At 43.3% G+C, this 20315-nt stretch overlaps 1 protein-coding gene across 1 annotated transcript; it reads left to right on the top strand.

Annotated features, from left to right (window-relative positions):
* Positions 1 to 17918: 17918 nt before the first annotated feature.
* LOC137362320 (probable G-protein coupled receptor 139) lies at positions 17919 to 19928 on the top strand. The gene is made up of 2 exons (XM_068026731.1): positions 17919 to 18015; positions 19027 to 19928. Exons 1-2 carry the CDS (start codon positions 17919 to 17921, stop codon positions 19926 to 19928), a joined length of 999 nt encoding a protein of 332 aa, XP_067882832.1.
* Positions 19929 to 20315: the final 387 nt, after the last annotated feature.

Here is a 20315-nt window from a genome sequence, read left to right on the forward strand (position 1 = left end):
GTGTGTGTGCGTGTGGCTCAGTATCTGGGATGTGCCATTTGTCTGCAGGCATGTGTGTGTGCCTGAGTGCCTGTGTTGTAATTTCTGTGTCTGTGTGTTTGGTTCAGGGCCTGGCTTGTGATCTGTGTGCGTTTGTATGTGTGTGCATGTCTGGTTCAGGGCCGGGGGTTTGATCATAGAATTACAGAAAAGTTACAGCGCAGCAGGAGGTCATCCGCCCCATCGTGTCTGCACTGGTACTCTGGAAGAGAAATTCACTCAGGTCCATCCACCTGCCTCCTCCCTGTAACCCTGCACATTCTTCGTTTTCATATAACTGTCTAATTATCTTTCGAATGCTTCAAATGAACCTGCTTCCACCACGTTTTCAGGCAGGATACTATATGCTTTACTAACTGCACTCTCAGCCTGTGCTGCCACCTTCGATGACTTATGCACATATACTCCCAGGTCCCTCTGCTCCTGCACCCCTTTAGAATTATGCCCTTGATTGCATATTGTCTCCCCATGTTCTTCCAACAAAAATAATCACTTCACATTTCTCTATTGAACTTCATTTGCCCGCTGTCCGCCCATTCCACCAATTTGTCTGCGTCCTCTTGACGTTTTACACTATCTTCCTTAGTTCACAATGATTTTGAACTGAATAGTTTTTTCTGGACGTCTTCCCACCACCGAAGTTAGACCGACTGGCCTGCAGCTGCTGGGTTTGGCTATACAGCTTTTTGTTGAACAAAGGTTTAGTATAGTTTGGAGATACAGCACTGAAACAGGCCCTTCTGCCCACCGAGTCTGTGCCGACCATCAACCACCCGTTTATACTAATCCTGCACGAATTCCATATTCCGAACAACATCCCCACCTATCGCTATATTTCCCTACCACCTACCTAAGCTAGGGGCAATTGCTACTGGCCAATTTACCTATCAAACTGCAAGTCTTTGGCATGTGGGCGGAAACTGGAGCACCCGGAGTAAATCCACGCAGACACAGGGAGAACTTGCAAACTCCACACAGGCCGTACCCAGAATTGAACCCGGGTCGCTGGAGCTGTGAGGCTGCGGTGCTAACCACTGCGCCACTTTGAGTACAGACAGCCTATCCAGTAACCCCACCCCCTCCCCCCACCGCCCACCCCATATCAATTTTGAACTCCTCTCGTGTCTGACTTAACTCCTCTTTCAAAATTACCTGGGTTGCATCTTCTTCCTTGGTAAAGACAGATGCAAAGTATTCATTTGCTATCTCAGCAATGCCCTCTGCCTCCATGTGTAATTTCCCTTCCTGCTCTCGAATTGGCCCCACTCCTCCTTTTACTACGCTTTTACTATGTATATGCCGATAGAAAACATTGGAATTCCCTTTGATGCTAGCTGTCAGTCTCTTTCCATGCTCTCTCTTTGCTTCCCTTATTTGCTTTTTCACTTCCCCTCTGGACCTCCTTTATTAAGCCTTTTCCTCAATAGTATGTTCGACCTGGCATCTGTCATATGCATATTTTTTCTTCTTTATTTGATCTCTATCTTTTTTGTCATCCAGGGAGCTCCGGATTTGTTTGTTCTCCCTTTCCTTTTCGAGGGAACATACCTTGCCTGTGCCCAAACTACCTCTTCTTTGAAGTAGCCCATTGTTCATCTACCGGTTCTCCTGCCAGCTTTTGACACCAATTTATTCGTAGCAGCTCCATTCTTATCCCATTGAAGTCAGCCTTTTCCCAATTAATTATTCTTACCCTGGTTTGCTCCTTGTCCTTTTCCATAGTCAATATAATCCTTATGATACAATGATCGCCATCTCCTAAATGCTCACCTACTGATACTTGATTCACTTGGCCCACCTCATTCCCAAGAATCAGGTGTAGCAGTGTCTGCTTTCTCGTTGGACTAGTAACATACTGTTATAGAACATTTTCCTGAACGCACTCGATGAATTCTTGCTCTTCACTGCCCTTAACACTACTATTATCCCAGTATATATTTGGATAATAAAACTCCCCCATTATAAGTACCCTATAATTTTAGTACCTCTCTGTAATTTCCTTGCAATTCTTTTCCTCCATGTCCTTCCCAGTGGTTGGCGGCCAATAGACAACATCGAGCACTGTAATGGCACCATTTTTATTCCTTAGCTCTAGCTCTAGCTGAATTGATTATGTCCTTGACCCCCTCTGGGACTTCCTTTTTCTCCAGAAATGCAATGGTCTCCTGAATAATTACTGCCACCCCTTCCCAATTTTTCCCGTTCCTATATTTTCTGAACATCTTGTATCGAGGAATGTTTAACACCCAGTTCTGCTCGACTTTGAGTCAGGTCTCTGTCATAGCTGCATGGCAATCTGCAACTGTCCCTCACCAGTTTTATTAACCACACTCCGTGCATTCGGAGTGTGCATTTAATGTGTGCACATTAAACCTGATTCAGACTTTATTAATTTCTCCTTCACTCTCACCACACCTGATAACGTACTAAAGGGTAGCAGTGGAAGGGTGTTTCTCTCAATGGAGGGCAGTGCCGAGTGATGTTCCGCAGGGATCAGTGCTGGGAGCTTTGCTGTTTGTAGCATATATAATTGATTTGAATGAAAATGCAGCTGGTCTGATTAGTAAGTTTTTGGACGACACAAAGGTTGGTGGAGTTGTGGATAATGATCAGGATTGTCAGAGGATACAGCAGGATATATATCGGTTGGAGACTTGGGCCGAGAAATGACAGATGGAGGTTAATCCAGACAAATTATCCGGAAAGGAAATTATGATGTGATTAGGCAAGATTTAGGATGCGTCGGATGGTGAAGGAAACTGCAGGGGATGGGCACAATCGAAATGTGGAACTTATTCAAGGAGCAGCTACTGCGTGTCCTTGATAAGTATGTACCTGTCAGGCAGGGAGGAAGTTGTCGAGCGAGGGAGCCATGGTTTACTAAAGAAGTTGAAGCGCTTGTCAAGAGGAAGAAGAAGGCTTATGTGAGGATGAGACGTGAAGGCTCAGTTAGGGCGCTTGAGAGTTACAAGCTAGCCAGCAAGGATCTAAAGGGAGAGCTAAGAAGAGCGAGGAGAGGACACGATAAGTCATTGGCGGATAGGATTAAGGAAAACCCTAAGGCTTTCTATTAGTATATCAGGAATAAAAGAATGACTAGAGATAGATTAGGGCCAATCAAGGAGAGTAGTGGGAAGTTGTGTGTGGAATCAGAGGAGATAGGGGAAGCGTTAAATGAATATTTTTGTCAGTATTTACAGTAGAGAAAGAAAATGTTGTCGAGGAGAATACTGAGATACAGACTACTAGGCTAGATGTGATAGAGGTTCACAAGGAGGAGGTGTTAGCAATTTTGGAAAGTGTGAAAATAGATAAGTCCCCTGGGCCATGTGGAATTTGTACTAGGATTCTCTGGGAAGCCGGGGAGGAGATTGCAGAGCCTTTGTCCTTGATCTTTATGTTTTCATTGTCGACAGGAATAGTGCCGGAAGACTGGAGGATAGCAAATGTTGTCCCCTTGTTCAAGAAGGGGAGTAGAGACAGCCCTGGAAATTATAGACCTGTGAGCCTTACTTCGGTTGTGGGTAAAATGTTGGAAAAGGTTATAAGAGATTGGATTTAAAATCATCTTGAAAAGAATAAGTTCATTAGCGATAGTCAGCACGGTTTTGTGAAGTGCAGGTCGTGCCTCACAAACCTTATTGAGTTTTTTGACAAGGTGACCAAACAGGTGGATGAGGGTAAAGCCGTGGATGTGGTGTATATGGATTTCAGTGAGGCGTTTGATAAGTTTCCCCACGGTAGGCTATTGCAGAAAATACAGAAGTATGGGACTGAAGGTGAATTAGTGCTTTGGATCAGAAATTGGCTAGCTGAAAGAAGACAGAGGGTGGTGGTTGATGGCAAATGTTCATCCTGGAGTTTAGTTTCTAGTGGTGTACCGCAAGGATCTGTTTTGGGGAACACTGCTGTTTGTCATTTTTATAAATGACCTGGATGAGGGTGTAGAATGGTGGGTTAGGAAATGTGCAGATGACACGAAGGTCGGTGGAGTTGTGGATAGTGCCGAAGGATGTAGTAGGTTACAGAGGGACATAGATAGGCTGCAGAGCTGAGCTGAGAGATGGCAAATGGAGTTTAATGCGGAAAAGTGTGAGGTGATTCACTTTGGAAGGAGTAACAGGTTTGCAGAATACTGGGCTAATGGGAAGATTGTTGGGAGTGTAGATGAGCAGAGAGATCTTGGTGTCCAGGTACATAAATCCCTGAAAGTTGCCACCCAGGTTAATAGAGCTGTTAAGAAGGCATATGGTGTGTTAGCTTTTATGAGTAGGGGGATCGAGTTTCGGAGCCACGAGGTCATGCTGCAGCTGTCCAAAACACTGGTGCGGCCGCACCTGAAGTATTGCGTGCAGTTCAGGTCACCGCATTATATGAAGGATGTGGAAGCTTTGGAAAAGGTGCAGAGGAGATTTACTAGGATGTTGCCTGGTATGGAGGGAAGGTCTTACGAGGAAAGGCTGAGGGACTTGAGGTTGTTTTCGTTCGCGAGGAGGAGGAGAGGTGACTTAATAGAGAAATATAAGATAATCAGAGGGTTGGATAGGGTGGATAGTGAGAGCCTTTTTCCTCGGATGGTGATGGCAAACACGAGGGGACATAGCTTTAAGTTGAGGGGTGATAGATTTAGGACAGATGTCAGAGGTAGTTTCTTTACACAGAGAGTAGTAGGGGCGTGGAACGCCCTGCCTGCAACAGTAGTTGACACGCCAACTTTAAGGGCATTTAAGTGGTCATTGGATAGACATATGGATGAAAATGGAATCGTGTAGGTCAGATGGTTTCACAGGTCGGCGCAACATCGAGGGCTGAAGGGCCTGTACTGCGCTGTAATGTTCTATGTTCTATGTTCATTTATAAAAATGACAAACAGCAGTGGCCCCAAAACAGATCCTTGCGGTACACCACTAGAAATTAAACTCCAGGATGAACATTTGCCATTAACCACCACCCTCTGTCTTCTTTCAGCTAGCCAATTTCTGATCCAAAGCACTAATTCACCTTCAGTCCCATACTTCCGTATTTTCTGCAATAGCCTACCGTGGGGAAGCTTATCAAACGCCTTACTGAAATCCATATAGTCCACATCCACGGCTTTACCCTCATCCACCTGTTTGGTCACCTTGTCAAAAAACTCAATAAGGTTTGTGAGGCACGACCTACCCTTCACAAAACCATGCTGACTATCGCTAATGAACTTTTTCTTTTCAAGATGATTATAAATCCTCTCTCTTGTAACCTTTTCCAACATTTTACCCACAACCGAGGTAAGGCTCACAGGTCTATAATTACCAGGGCTGTCTCTACTCCCCTTCTTGAACAAGGGGACAACATTTGCTATCCTCCAGTCTTCCGGCACTATTCCTGTTGACAATGACGACATAACGATCAAGGACAAAGGCTCTGCAATCTCCTCCCCTCTCTTCCCATAGAATCCTAGGATAAATCCCATCTGGCCCAGGGGACTTATCTATTTTCACACTTTCCAAAATTGCGAACACCTCCTCCTTGTGAACCTCAATCCCATCTAGCCTAGTAGTCTGTATCTCAGTATTCTCCTCGACAACATTTTCTTTCTCTGCTATAAAGACTGACGCAAAATATTCATTTAACACTTCCCCTATCTCCTCCGATTCCACACACAGCTTCCCACTACTATCCTTGATTGGCCCTAATCTATCTCTAGTCATTCTTTTATTCCTGATATACCTATAGAAAGCCTTAGGTTTTTCTTTGATCCTATCCACCAATGACTTCTCGTGACCTCTCCTCGCTCTTCTTATCTCTCCCTTTCGATCCTTCCTGGCTAGTTTGTAACTCTCAAGCGCCCTAACTGAGCCTTCACGTCTCGTTCGAACATAAGCCTTCTTCTTCCTCTTGACAAGCTCTTCAACTTCTTTAGTAAACCACGGCTCCCTCACCCGACAACCTCCTCCCTGCCTGACAGGTACATACTTATCAAGGACACGCAGTAGCTGCTCCTTGAATAAGCTCCACATTTCGAATGTGCCCATCCCCTGCAGTTTCCTTCCCCATCCTACGCATCCTAAATCTTGCCTAATCGCATCATAATTTCCTTTCCCCCAGCTATAATTCTTGCCCTGCTTTATATATCTGTCCCTGCCCATCACTAAGGTAAAACTAACCGAATTGTGATCACTATCACCAAAGTGCTCACCTACATCTAAATCTAACACCTGGCCGGGTTCATTACCCAGTACCAAATCCAATGTGGCATCGCCCCTGGTTGGCCTGTCTACAAACTGTGTCAGAAAACCATCCTGCACACACTGGACAAAAACAGACCCATCTAAAGTACTCGAACTATAGTATTTCCAGTCAATATTTGGAAAGTTAAAGTCCCCCATAACAGCTACCCTGTTACTCTCGTTCCTGTCGAGAATCATCTTCGCTATACTTTCCTCTACATCTCTGGAACTATTTGGTGGTCTACAGAAAACTCCCAACAGGGTGACCTCTCCTCTCCTGTTTCTAGCCTCGGCCCATACCACCTCAGTAGTCGAGTCCGCAAACGTCCTTTCTGCCGCCGTAATACTCTCTTTGATTAACAATGCCACAACCCACCGCCCCCCTCTTTTACCTCTTCTCTGTTCTTACTGAAACATCTAAATCCCGGAACCTGCAACATCCATTCCTGTCCCTGCTCTACCCTTGTCTCTGAAATTGTCACAACATCGAGATCCCAGGTACCAACCCATGCTGCAAGCTCATCCACCTTATTCCGGATGCTCCTGGCGTTGAAGTAGACACACTTCAAACCAAATTCTTGCTTGCCAGTGCCCTCTTGCATCCTTGCAACCTTATCCCTGACCTCAGTACTCTCAACATCCTGCGCACTGGCACTAAAATTTAGGGTTCCCATCCCCCTGCTGAATTAGTTTAACCCCCCCCCCCCCCCCGAAGAGCACTATCCCCAGGATATTGGTACCCCTCTGGTTCATGTGAAGACCATCCTGTTTGTAGAGGTCCCACCTACCCCAGAAAGAGCCGCAATTATCCAGGAAACCAAAACCCTCCCTCCTACAGCATCCCTGCAGCCACGTGTTCAACTCCTCTCTCTCCCTATTCCTCACTTCGCTAGCACGTGGCACGGGCCACAACCCAGAGATAACATCTCTGTTTGTTCTCGCTCCAAGCTTCCACCCTAGCTCCCTGAATTTCTGCCTTAAATCCCCATCTCTGTTCCTACCTATGTCGTTGGTGCCTATGTGGACCACGACTTGGGGCTGTTCCCCCTCCCCCTTAAGGATCCCAAAAACACGATCAGAGACATCACGTACCCTGACACCTGGGGGCAACACACCAACCGTGAGTCTCTCTCATTCCCACAGAACCTCCTATCTGTTCCCCTAACTATGGAGTCCCCAATGACTAATGCTCTGCTCCTCACCCACCTTTCCTTCTGAGCAACAGGGACAGACTCTGTGCCAGAGACTTGTACCCCATTGCTTGCCCCTGGTAATTTGTCCCCCCCAACAGTATCCAAAACGGAATACCTGTTGTTGAGGGAAACGGCCACAGGGGATCCCTGCACTGCCTGCTGGTTCCCTCTCATTCCCCTGACGGTAACCCATCTACCTTCTTCTTTTACCTGAGGTGTGACTGCATCCCGATAACTCCTCTCAATAATCACCTCCGCCTCACGAATGATCCGAAGTTCCTCCAGCTCCAGCTCCAGTTCCCTAACGCGGTTCTCGAGGAGCTGAAGTTGGGTGCACTTCCCGCAGATGCAGTCAGCAGGGACACCCTTGGCGACCCTTACCTCCCACATTCTGCAGGAGGAACATTCAATTGCCTTAACCTCCATTCCCACTATTCTAAATTCCAAAGTTTTTAGCAATCACACGATAAAACAAGAAGAGAAATAGAAAAAGCCTTACCTTACCGACAGACAACCGAGTCCTTTCTTTTTGGTTAGAGGAGTATGCGGGTGGGAGACACTACAAGAGTTGTGTCTCGGGTTCAGAAACAGCAAGGGACCCGACTTGGAGCCCTCTGGAAACCCCTGGCAGCCGCTTTCCATTCGCAGAAACGTCCGTCGACTACTGCCTCCTTTTTTCCCCCTTTCACTGAGCCAATTTTAGATCTCACCTGCCATGGCCTTTCGTTTTTCTCGCCAGTCTGACATGCAGTAACTCCCTTAATTTTTTCATAAGATCGGTATTGTTTTATGTTTTAATGCATCCTGCATTTTTGATCTCTTCTTTATGATTTATAATGTTTGTTTCTGCAGTAGGTTTCTACTTCTTCCTTTCTAAATGACACCTTATTCCAGCTGAAACACCCACTGTTGACTTCATCAATTTCCTTCTAACTTTTTGAACAGTATTTGCGTGTTTACCTCTCTTCCAGCATGTATCATTAATACTCTCCAGTTGTTAGAACATTTTATTACCTTTCCCTGTAATTGTTTCTATATTTAGTGTTATTGTTGGCTGTTAATATTTCCATTACGGCGTCATTGATAAATACCGTTTGGTATAAATTTTATGATTCCCTTTGGGCTTGGAGCAGTTTTTCTGCTTTCGTAATTAGTTGTGGTAAACCAAAGTTATCTCAATTACTGCTTCAAGAGTTCTTTATTTACTGGTGCTTTTGTTAAGTTTTGATTTGAATATTCACTGTTATCGTTATGTAAGTCTGGTGTGCTATTGGTTCCGTAACTATTATTGGATTAATACTTGCCACCCATGTTGCCCACCAAGCTCTGACCTCAGCTGATCTTTTTTTTATCAGAAAACTACTTTCTTGCTTTAAATATTAATTCATTGCTAATGTCAACGTTAATATTTTGCAGACTTTGGGTTTTGATTCCCGTTCATCAAGGAAGCGTGCTTCATCATCGGACTATGATGTTTTCTGGTGAATTGTATTCTCTTCTCGTTCCTCAGCTCCGCATGTTCATGCCTTACAAGCTATCATCGCCCTCTTTGCATTTTAAATTTCTTGTTACAGACTGAACAATCATATCCTTCTTATAGGCCCGACTGCCTGCCAGATTTCTTTTTTTATTTTTGGAGGCAGTCGATAGCTGGTTATTCTAACTTTTGTCACATTTTTTTTCACATGGTACCTGTTGAATTAATTTGAAGAGTTACTTTAAAAAATGATCTTATTGTGTTAAATATTGATGGAAGGTCATCAACCTGAAACGTTAATTCTGTTTTTGTACTGTCAGCTGCTGTTAGATATATTGAATATGCAAAACGTTTTATTGTTTCTATTTCAAAATTACAAAATCTGCAGTATTTTGTTTTGTACTGTCGAGTTAAATTTCACTTTACAGGAAATGCCCGTTAATTGGTCCAGTCATTAGTGCCCCTGTAACTCGCATTGTTGTTGCAGATTTCTGGGGGTTCATTTCTTTGCCCTTTGCTATGAGTATACTCCATTGGCTTAATTAATTCCTCCACATCATGCAGCTTTGATTCTCTATCTGAATTCCTGCCTCCTGACAAAATTTGAGGCTAGATTTATACAACAACTGTCAATGACTTCAGATTTCATTTGGAATTTCTGTCATTTCAGTTTACCATCATCTTTGAAAAATCAAGGGACAATCCATCATAAGGTCACTTAATAGGGCAAGGGCCAACTCCAACAAAAGAAGAACGGAGTAAGGAACGTCACTGCAGAGAGAATTTGACCACTGTAGGAATGCGATCCTGAAGTTTCTCTGTCAGTAAATACTTAACAGCTTTGTTTGTTGGAACATTTCATTGGGAAAAGAGCAACATCAATTCATTTCAACTTATACACTTATTACCAAACATCAGCAAAAATGTTCACTTTGCAATCAATTTCATTCGTGGAACACAGACACAACACCAAGGAATGGAAAAATCAGCCTCTTGAAGCAATGATTTCACATTGGAAAATTGTACTCAGTACAAGTCTATGGTGGCATATCGTCCCAATAATACTTGGCCACTAGGACTCAAGTGTTCCATTGCAGTTCGTGATTAATTCTCAGTATAATTACCCAGTGACAGATATTCCAAGTTATACACGGCCACTGGAAGCCTGTGTTCCACTCTGGCTTCTGATCTACATGCAGTATAAGTCTACAGTGACAGATACTCCAAATGATAATTGGTCACTGGGCTCTGGTGCTCGACGTGGCGAGTGACCCAAACTCAGTGCAATTATACAGTGACAGATGCTCCTGCTAATTTATGACCACTGGGGTCACGTATTTCACTCCCGTTGGTGACTCAATCTCAGTTTAATTCGACAGTGACAAATACGTCCAGTGTTACATGATCAGTGGGGTTAGGTTTTCCTGACTCTCGTTACTGAACCAGATCAGCCAATTTTACAGTGGCAGATGACCCCGGTAATGCATGTTCACTGCGGTCAGAAATTCTAATCTGGTTAGTGACGCACACTGATTGCAATTCTACAGTGGCAGATGCTGTCAATAATACACGATCACTGGAGACCGCTGTTCCATTGCACTTAGTGAAACGCACACTGTATGACTTCACACTTGCTGATACTTCTACTCATGCCGTTAATCAAAACATTGCCTTCACTGAGGTGTAATTCAACTTTGCACAATATTCTTCTTAATGCAATAACTAGATAGTTCAAAATGTGAGTGATTTACAATCAGAGTTTTATTTTAGGTTAAGTTAATATAATAAATCCGCAGTGACAATTCAGGATATTTGTCTTATGGACAGAGTGTCATTGAACAGACGCCTGTATATTAGTGACCACTAGATGAGCATGAAAGACTATCAGTCGAAGTGTAAAATCAGAGAACAGCTCATATACAGACTTACACAACTTCAATGGTTATAATCACTTACCAGTATGATCAACGGCAGCAAGGATCAGAAAAAAATATCAATACCGCTGAATTATTTCATCTTTTTTTCCTGCGTGAAGTGCTTTGTCCCATCATGCTGCAAGCAATCCATTTGTATTAAACTCTGAGCCGATAAATGAAAAGAGCCTGTAATTTATACCTTGTGCGATCTTCAACGGTGATATTGAAGATTTACATTATTCAAACTTAATGTTTCTTAATCGACCAAATAGTCCGCACAGTAATCAAAAACATGCATTTTTGTTATTGAATTGGAAACGCAAAGACTGAACAATTCTGATCGTATTAATTCACTAATGCAACTTCGAAGTTGTATTCTTCCAGAAATGAAGTTTCTCTTTCGAACACCATCCATCCGACCGCTAGATCTCCTACCCTTCACTCGAATATGACTATTCAAATATTAGAGCGCCGCCCGCAGAGAGGATCAACTGTGCTCTGGGATTTGGCTGACCTCTTTAATTGTGGACATTCAGTTAAGTGATTGCATGGCATATGTGTTGCTTTGCATTTCAGAATATTGGACCTGCAACTAATTCAAAGCCACTCACAGACACTGCATCGTCATTTAGCACAGCAACTCGAAATAATACAGTGCTTTAATCAAATGGACCACCTCAATTCATACAGCCCCTCCAGATGATGCAGCCCCCAACCAGTCAAGACGCTTCAACTGATACAAGCCCTCCAACTAATACACACCAAACAATGCAGCCACTCCAAACAATACAGAATCTCCAGACGATGCGGCCCCTGCAACCAATACAAACCCTCCAAGTGACACAGCGTCTCAAACTCATACAGCAGAAAATGATCCCCTCAACATATTACAGTCCTCATACCGCTATGTCACCTCTAATTAATACAGCACCTCACAGCAATAAAGCAGTGCAAACAAATACAGCACGTTCACTTCTCATTAATACATGATTTCAAGCAAATATCTCAAACCAAGACGATATCTCATAGCAATGGAACTTGCCAATAACGAACGCAAAGCTAATAAAGCATAGATTTATAGAATCATTCAAATTTATAGCCTACAAGGAGACCATACGGCCCATCATGTTATTTTGAATGGAGAAAGAGCTCTCCAGCCGAATCCCACTCTTCAGCTCTTGTTCTGTAGCACTGTATGTTATGGCGAATCAGGTGAATATGAAAGCATTTCTTAAGTGTGTGAACTATTTCTTTCCGTACCACCCTTTCAGGCAGTGAGTTTCAGACCCCCACCACCACCTGGGTGAAGATATTTCTCCTCAGGTCTCCTCTATTTTCTCAACGAAATACTTTAAATCGATGGCCACTGCTTATTGACTTCACTGTTGAGGTTCATGGGTCCTCCCTATCTACTCTATCTCGGCTCCTCTTATTTTATACACTTAATAAATCTAACCTCAGCCTCTTCTTTTTCAAAGATAACTCCCCCTCGTCTGTCCTGTCTGTCCTCATCATTAAAATGATCTAATGCCAGCAATACCCTCTATAAATATTGCCTGTACCCTCCCGAGTGCAATCAAATGCTTCTTGGAATATCATCAACAGAACTGTACACATTGCTGTAATTGCGGTCCAGGGTGTACAGCACAGAGTTGTCTTAAATGCAGTGCATCACAAACAGAGTCGGAAACTGTGAGGCGGAGGAGCAAGCTACGTTTTTGCTTCCAATATTTCAGTAGTGTTAGAGATAACCATTTAACCTATTCTGCTTATAACTTAAACTAGCTCAAACAGTTAGTTAAACAATGATCTCCCATTTGATAGATTGTGTGTTGCCCTTTAGGCGCTTTAGAGAACTGGAAAGAAGAAATACTTTCATTTCTCCTTGTCATATCTACACCTTCTCCTTTATTATCGCTTGCCCCACCCCCACTTTACTTGCTTATAACCTTTGACATTTCTAATATTTGCCAGTTCCGAAGAAGGGTCACTGACCCGAAACGTTAACTCTGCTTCTCTCTAAACAGATGCTGCCAGACCAGATGAGTATTTCCAGCATTTCCTGTTTTCATTTCAGATTTCCAGCATCCGCAGTATTTTGCTTTTAATTACATTTCTATAGCGTCTTTCATAATTCACCCGACATCCCACCGGATTTTACAACCAATGAACTACTTATTGAAGTGTAATGAGCATTGTACTGTACGAAATCCAGCAGTCCAGTTGCACACAGAAAATCCTCACTTCCAGCTATGTGATAATGACTGATTGAGCTGCAGGAGATTACAGGGATAGCGAGAGCTGGAAAAGGTTACAGAGATTGCAAGCATTGCAGGTGCTAGCGGAGGTTACAGAGAGAGGGATGGTTGTAGGGTTCGAGGAGGTAACATAAAATGAGGGTTTTAGGGACCAGTGGAGGGTTTATGATGGGGAGGGTTCTGTGGTGGGGGTTTGTTACTGTAATATGGAGGGTTGTAGTGAGATGAGGGATTTAAAGACATGTCGAGGGCGCTCAGGTGAGAGCAGATTGCAGAGGTAGTGACCAGTGTAGAGGCTGGATGAGATTACATAATTCGTGAGGGTTATATACACTGATCTTAAAAAAAACAGGGATGTTTTACTCGATTGGTTGCTGGGATGAGGAGACTGTCCTATGAGATGAGATTATGTAGAATGGCTAAGGATATTCTCTGCAGTTTGAAGGATTGAAAGATGATCTCATTGAAAACTATACCATTCCAAGAGGACGTTATAGTAGATACTGAGAGGCTGCATATCTTGGCTGGGGAGTCCAGAACTAGAAGCCATAGTCTCAGGATAAGCAGTCGGCTATTTCGCACTGAGATGTGACACTTCTTCACTCAGAGTGTTGTGAATCTTTATTTCTTTATCCAAGAGAACTGTGCATGCACTGTCGATGAATATATTCAAACTGAGATCGATGGACTTTTCGGAACTGATGGAATCAAGGGGTGTTGTGAATAAAGCGGGAAAATGGAGTTGAGTTCGAAGATCAGCCATGATACTATTAAAGGAGGACAATGCGAGGGGCCAAAGTCCTACTCCTCCTGTTTCTTAAATTTTTCTCAATGTCTCAAGTGAAGTTAAATTGTTAAACGAGTAAATTCGTACTTATTTACCGATGGAGAAACAGTAAGGCGAAAACAATCTAAAGAGCATTCTTTAGTGAAACGTCACTTTGAAGGTGAAAAACAAACTCGAGTCATGGACGAGTATAAAACCCGCAATCTCCCGGTTACAGTACCTTACCACAAGGCCATGGCGCCTGTCTTCAACGCGAGTAGCAGACTCCTCGAGTGCAATTCCCGTTCATTTCACTTCTATTAAAACAGCACTGATATAAAGACGGAGCGTGTTAGCGGAAAGGATCAGCCTCATCTGCATCGCCAGCATCATGAAATCTTTATTCAGACGTTACACCCCCATCCTTTGCATTTACCGTTAACTCTTGCTCCTCAAAGGGAAAATCGTCGTTATTCCCCCTGCTGTTGGCAATGCTTCGACCTCAAGGAAAATACTTCGGGTTGGTCAGTGGCCCGGTTTCCCACATAAAAGAAAAGACAATATCGGTGTCAAAATCATCACCTGAAAAGTCAACTGGATATATACTTGAACAGGCAAAAGGAGAAGAGATATAGAGATAACAATGGGAGTAAGGCTTGTACGATTAATTGGTTGGTTATGTCAATGAGACGGCACAGGCAAGATGAGCCATTGATGGCCTCCTTCTGCGTTGTATCTTTCTATGATTCCATGAATCTCTGATTCCACGCTGGAACACGGAAACAGATCCATTACTTAAATCTGTATCACATTGAATTCAACGTGATAGGAAGCTTCTGCATGTACTAACGTGGCTTCAAGTTGCAAGTTGATAAACTTAGGAGTCAATGGACGTGTGACCGCCGGTTATTTCGTTATAATTCAGTATTTACCTGTCCCAGCTGCGGGAAAGAGCAGAATTCAAGAGGTGAGGTGTGAGTGGCTGCCCTTCACATCACGGCAGCATTTGACCGAGCTTGGCATCAAGCAGCCCTGGTAAAGCTGGAGTCAATGGTATACGGGGGTGGGGGTGGGGGAGGGTGGGGGGGATCTCGCAACTGCTTAGAATCATAACTAGCACAAAGGAAGATAGTTGTGGCTGTTGGAAGCCAATCATGTCAGCCAAACAACGCTTCAGGAGTTCCTTAGGGTAGTTCCCAAGCCCCAACATATCTTCAGCTGCTTCATCAATCACATTCCCTACATCTGAAAGGCAGAAGTGGGGAATTTCGCTGATGATTGCACAATGTTCACTGCCATTTGCAGCACCTTCGATCCTCCGTATACATATGCAGCAATACAAGGACAACATTCAGGCTGGGGCTCATAAGTGGCAAATAACTTTCACATCACACAAGTTCCAGGCATCACCACCTCCAACTAGAAAGAATCTAAATATCTCCCCTTGGTATTCAATGGCATTACCATCGCTGAATTCCCCACCATCAACATCCTTGGGTTCATCCATGGCAAGATCTGTAACTGGACAATCCATATAAAGACTGTCCAAGGCCCCAATCCCTCCTTTTAGGTGAAGCAACGATTTACTTGCACTTCTTTCAATTTAGTATCCTGTATTCACTGCTCACAATGTGGTCTTCCCTACACTGGGGAGAACAAACACAGATTGGGTGACCGCTTTGCGGAATGCCTCTGCTCCGTCCGAAAGCATGACCCCGAGCTTCATGTTGCTTTCCATTTCAACACCAGCAGCTATCCCCCCCACCCCCACACTCCCCACCACACCCCCGTCACCCCACCCCGTCCCCCATCTCTCATGCCAACACATCCGACATATCTGTCCTGGGCTTGCTACAGTTTGCCAGTGAACATCAATGCAAGCTCGAGGAACAGCATCTCATTTAAGGTTTAGGCACACTACAGCCTGCCGGACTGAACATTGAGTTCAATAATTTCAAAGCATGACGGGACCCCCTTTTCTTTTTAATTTTGTTTATATTATTTTACTTTGTTACATAATTCTTTTTTTTTACCATGTGCCTACCCACTTTTTTCATGTTTGTGCTTTGCGCCAGGGCTATTTATTTTTCGGTTAATTGACATCGCTCTGCGCTAACGCTTTGTCTTTCAACACACCATTATCATACCGTTTTTCTTTGCTCCATGACCTTCTGGTCAGTAATTCTCTGTGACACTCTGTCCTATCAACACCTACTCTTTTGTTATCTCATGCCCCACGCCCCCTTTATTTGCTTAAAACCTATTCCATTTGTAACATTTTCCAATTCTGATGAAGGGTCATTGACTTGAAACGTTAACTCTGCTTCTCTCTACACAGATGCTGCCAGACTTGCTGCTTATTTTTATTACATATAAATACTGTGTCTGCAAAGTCAGGTCAGAGGCTGCGAATTCTGTGGCAGGTATCTCACCGCCTGACTCCCCAAGGATTGTCAACCATCTACAAGGCACAAGTCAGGGGTGTGATGGAATACTCTCCACCTGCCTGACACCATCCAGGGCAAAACATACCGCTTGATTGGCACCCCTGAAACATTCATTCCCTCCAGCTTCAGCGCACAGTACGAGCATTGCATAGGCGTACAAGATGTGCTGCAGCAACTCGTCAAGCCTCCTTCGACAGGACCTTCCAAACTCTCAAAGTTAACCACAAAGAAAGGCAAGGCCAACAGATAGATGAGAATATCACCACCTGAAGGTTTTCCTCCAAGCCAGATACCATCCTAGCTTGGAACTGTATCGCTGATGCGTCAATGTCGTTGGGCCAAAAAACAGAACTCCTGGATAGCACTTTGGGTGTACCAACATCAGATGGAGTGCAACTGTTCAAGAAGGAGGCGCGCCACCACCGTCTCAATGGCAAGTAGGGATGGAAAACGAATGCTGGCCTCGCCAACGACACTCACAACCCATGAAGGAATCAAAAAATGCACAATATGAGTGGAGTTAGCCAGTTTGCTCGTCATAAGTGGGTACAACGCGGCACAATCTGTGAGAAGAGGGAGAGAGCCACATGATTCGGAATCGGGAGCTAGACTGTTCCACCAGTTAGGAATTCACTAAAGGTCAGTAACTCTTGTTGAGATAATCACCGTTTAATATTAATAAAGCCCTGAAATTTGGCACAGCGATGATGATGTGCAAACATTTGATATGTTAGTTTCAAATCTGTCTCCCTGTAACTTAAACAAGAATATTAACCTTGAAATTAAAATGCAGAAAAATCACGCATCAACCATCTCCAAGACTCTGCACTTAACTGTAGCCACCAATTGTAACAGTATTGTCCGCATTAAAAAGTGACTAAATTCCGTCCTTCCTTCCTTCCTCCTTCATTCCACCCTTCCTTCCTTCCTTCCTTCTTTTCTGGACAACATACTTATTTTGACCGCTTTCATCAACTGGAATAGATGCTTCTCTGAAGCAATTCATTTGATATAACAAGCAAACCACAATAAATGAACAAACTATATTTCAAAACTCTTGAACAGAAAACAATATTGTGGAAGGTGGAAATTTAATTGCAGCGACAAATGCTGCATAACATCAGTAAGCAAGACGACATTTTTGGAAGTTGCACCATAGCTACAGAGGGTCTGGTGAAAACTGGCAGTAATGTTATTATTTCAGATATTAAAATTGTTATGTTTTGCTTTTTGCTTAAGTTCTTTATTAGTTGTTCCTCTCTAATAGGAGCACACTTGTTCGGGTTTTTGGGTGATGACACTGTGCTAACCCAGTGTCTCGCCGTTCTTTTTATGAGAAAAGCCATCTGTGGACATACTGCTTCGGATTGTGGGACTTGCAAGAGATTATGAAGATACAGCTTTAACCCAGTCTTCAGTGAATTCTTGGAGTGTTGACTTCATCTGTTTGTTCAGTGACTGTAAGTAATCCCAGGTAGCATTGGACCCAATTATCTCACCTCATGGATTTGTGTTTTCTCCTATAAAGAGTGGAGATCCTCTCAATGTGTCAATAGGAGAATTTCTTCCAGTATCAACAACAAATACTGAATTAACGACTCTTATCAGAAGGGATGTCTCTTAGTTTTCTGATAAAACTCAAAATTCTTTGGGCGCTTAATGATGTAGAAAAGATATACTTCCCAATCTTGGCTGCGGTTGGTGTCCCGAGTAAGTTACAACCTGGAGCTGTTACTTCAGCAACTGGAGTTTAACAGCATGTAATATCTTAGTCCGCACGTCCAGATCTTTAAATTAGAGCAGTTAATATATGGGAAAGGTACTTCACTGGCTGTAAAGTGTTTTTCATGACTGGAGTTTCTCTTTTGTATCTTTAGATGTGCGTTCTTCCTTCTACCTTTCTCTTTCTTTCTTTCTCTTTCTTTCTTTCTTTCTTTCTTTCTTTCTTTCTTTCTTTCTTTCTTTCTTTCTTTCTTTCTTTCTTTCTTTCTTTCTTTCTTTCTTTCTTTCCTTCTTTGCTACGATATTCTTTATTATCTCTCTTTTTCTTTCTTTTATCAGTTTATAACGCTATTTTTATTTTTCTCAACGTGTGTATTTGATGGTGACATGTGTTCCATGGATGTCAACTCTCTTCACTGACAGCAACAAAATGATTATTGTGGTCATTATTTCGAATCTATTCAGTCAATGCTTATTGGAAATCTAGAAAAATTCCCCCGACAAAGCGGTTCAGACGAGGTGAATTGAATGTTTCAAACCTCATATTGGTAGTTTTTCTGTCGGATCAAGGATCCGAGATGTGCAGATGGAGTTCAGATACAGATCAACTGGGAGCTAATTGAATGGCGAAACATGTCCAACTGGCTGAACATCATAACCACGCTCATGTGTTCATATGGAAGTGCAGTTCCAGATTTTTTCCCCTCTTTTTATTTAATCAAAATACAGTTGCTGTTTTCACCTTGTTTTATTCGAACCCGTTGCATCATTTAACTGCTGATTCATTGCTGATTACTCTGATTAAAAATTCTATATGCAGGATGTTCTGTCACAGGTAAGCTCATAGATTCCATCACCTGTCGTTCCGAATTTCAGTTTATGGTGACGGACGTGAATAGACATATTCCACATCCTGTTCTGTTATTTCACGAGAGACACATCGTACTGCTGTTATTCAGGTGTTTGATGAATAATTTCCTATTCTTTTCTTGCGTACAGTTAACATGGTGACGATTGTGATCCTGTCTCGGGGAAAGTGCGGTCTCTCCAAATGTGTCACCTACTATCTGGTTTCCATGGCAGTGGCGGATCTTTTGGTCGTTATTCTCGATCTGATCCTAAGGCAGATTCCAATTGTTTATCGGGAACAATTTGCTTTTCTGCATTACGTTAGAGTTTGTGATATCCACGCCGTCCTGCTTTATGCCGCCACAGACTGTTCTGTCTGGTTTACCGTCACTTTCTCCTTTGATCGATTTGTAGCCATTTGTTGTCAGAAGGTGAAAAGAAAATATTGTACCCAGAAAACAGCCGCTGTGGTTCTCGGAACAGTGACTGTGCTGAGCTGTTTGAAGAACATTTTCTGGTATTTTCTGTATCAATCTACATATCTGCTTTCGAACAGTCCTTGGTTTTGCATCGTGGCACCAGCTGAAAGTCGATCACTGGCCTGGGCTGTTACTGAATTAATGCATCATATTTTAACACCTTTTATTCCATTTATTTTGATTCTACTATTGAATACACTGACGGTCAAAAACATTATCGCCGCCAATACAGCCCGCAGGCAGTTCCGGAGTCGGAGCAGTGGGGAGAGTCCCATGGACCCAGAGATGGCGAACCGAAGAAAATCCATGATTTTACTGTTCGTTATATCGGGGAATTTCGTACTGTTGTGGGTGGTGTTTATGATGTGTTCCATTTTGAAACGATTGGAATACATTTCGTACATGGTTACTGTTTCTCTGCCCACATTTGTTCAGGAAATAGGTTTCATGCTCCAGCTGTTGAGTTGCTGCACGAACACGTTTATTTATGCAGTGACCCAAAGAAAATTCAGACAGGAGTTGAGAAATGGAGTGAAATATCCTCTCACAATGATGGTCAACTTAATCCGATGAAAAGATCTCACAGTATCTATGGATAAATTACCAGTAACCCAGTCACATCCACGTCCATCAAACCCCATTGCCACCCCGCACCACAGTGCACCCGCGAGTCCCGAAACCACACATTCCCCGGTCCCAGGATATCATGCTGCAGGGACGAGGTACAGCGCATTCCCGGGACCCAACACAGCACACTCCTGGAACCTAGGGGAGCACGTTTTCTGGAAACAGTACAGCATATGCCATGTGACGATATGGTGCACACCAACGGGCCGGTATAGCAAACTAACGGGTACCGATATGGAACAGCCCTGGGTAACTGGACAGTACATACTCGAGTAGCAAGACATCAAACTCCTGTATCCCAATGCAGCACATTCGAAGGTCCCATGGTAGCGC

This window comes from Heterodontus francisci, unplaced genomic scaffold, assembly GCF_036365525.1.
Source record: "Heterodontus francisci isolate sHetFra1 unplaced genomic scaffold, sHetFra1.hap1 HAP1_SCAFFOLD_70_2, whole genome shotgun sequence".
NCBI classification, from domain to species: Eukaryota; Metazoa; Chordata; class Chondrichthyes; order Heterodontiformes; family Heterodontidae; genus Heterodontus; species Heterodontus francisci.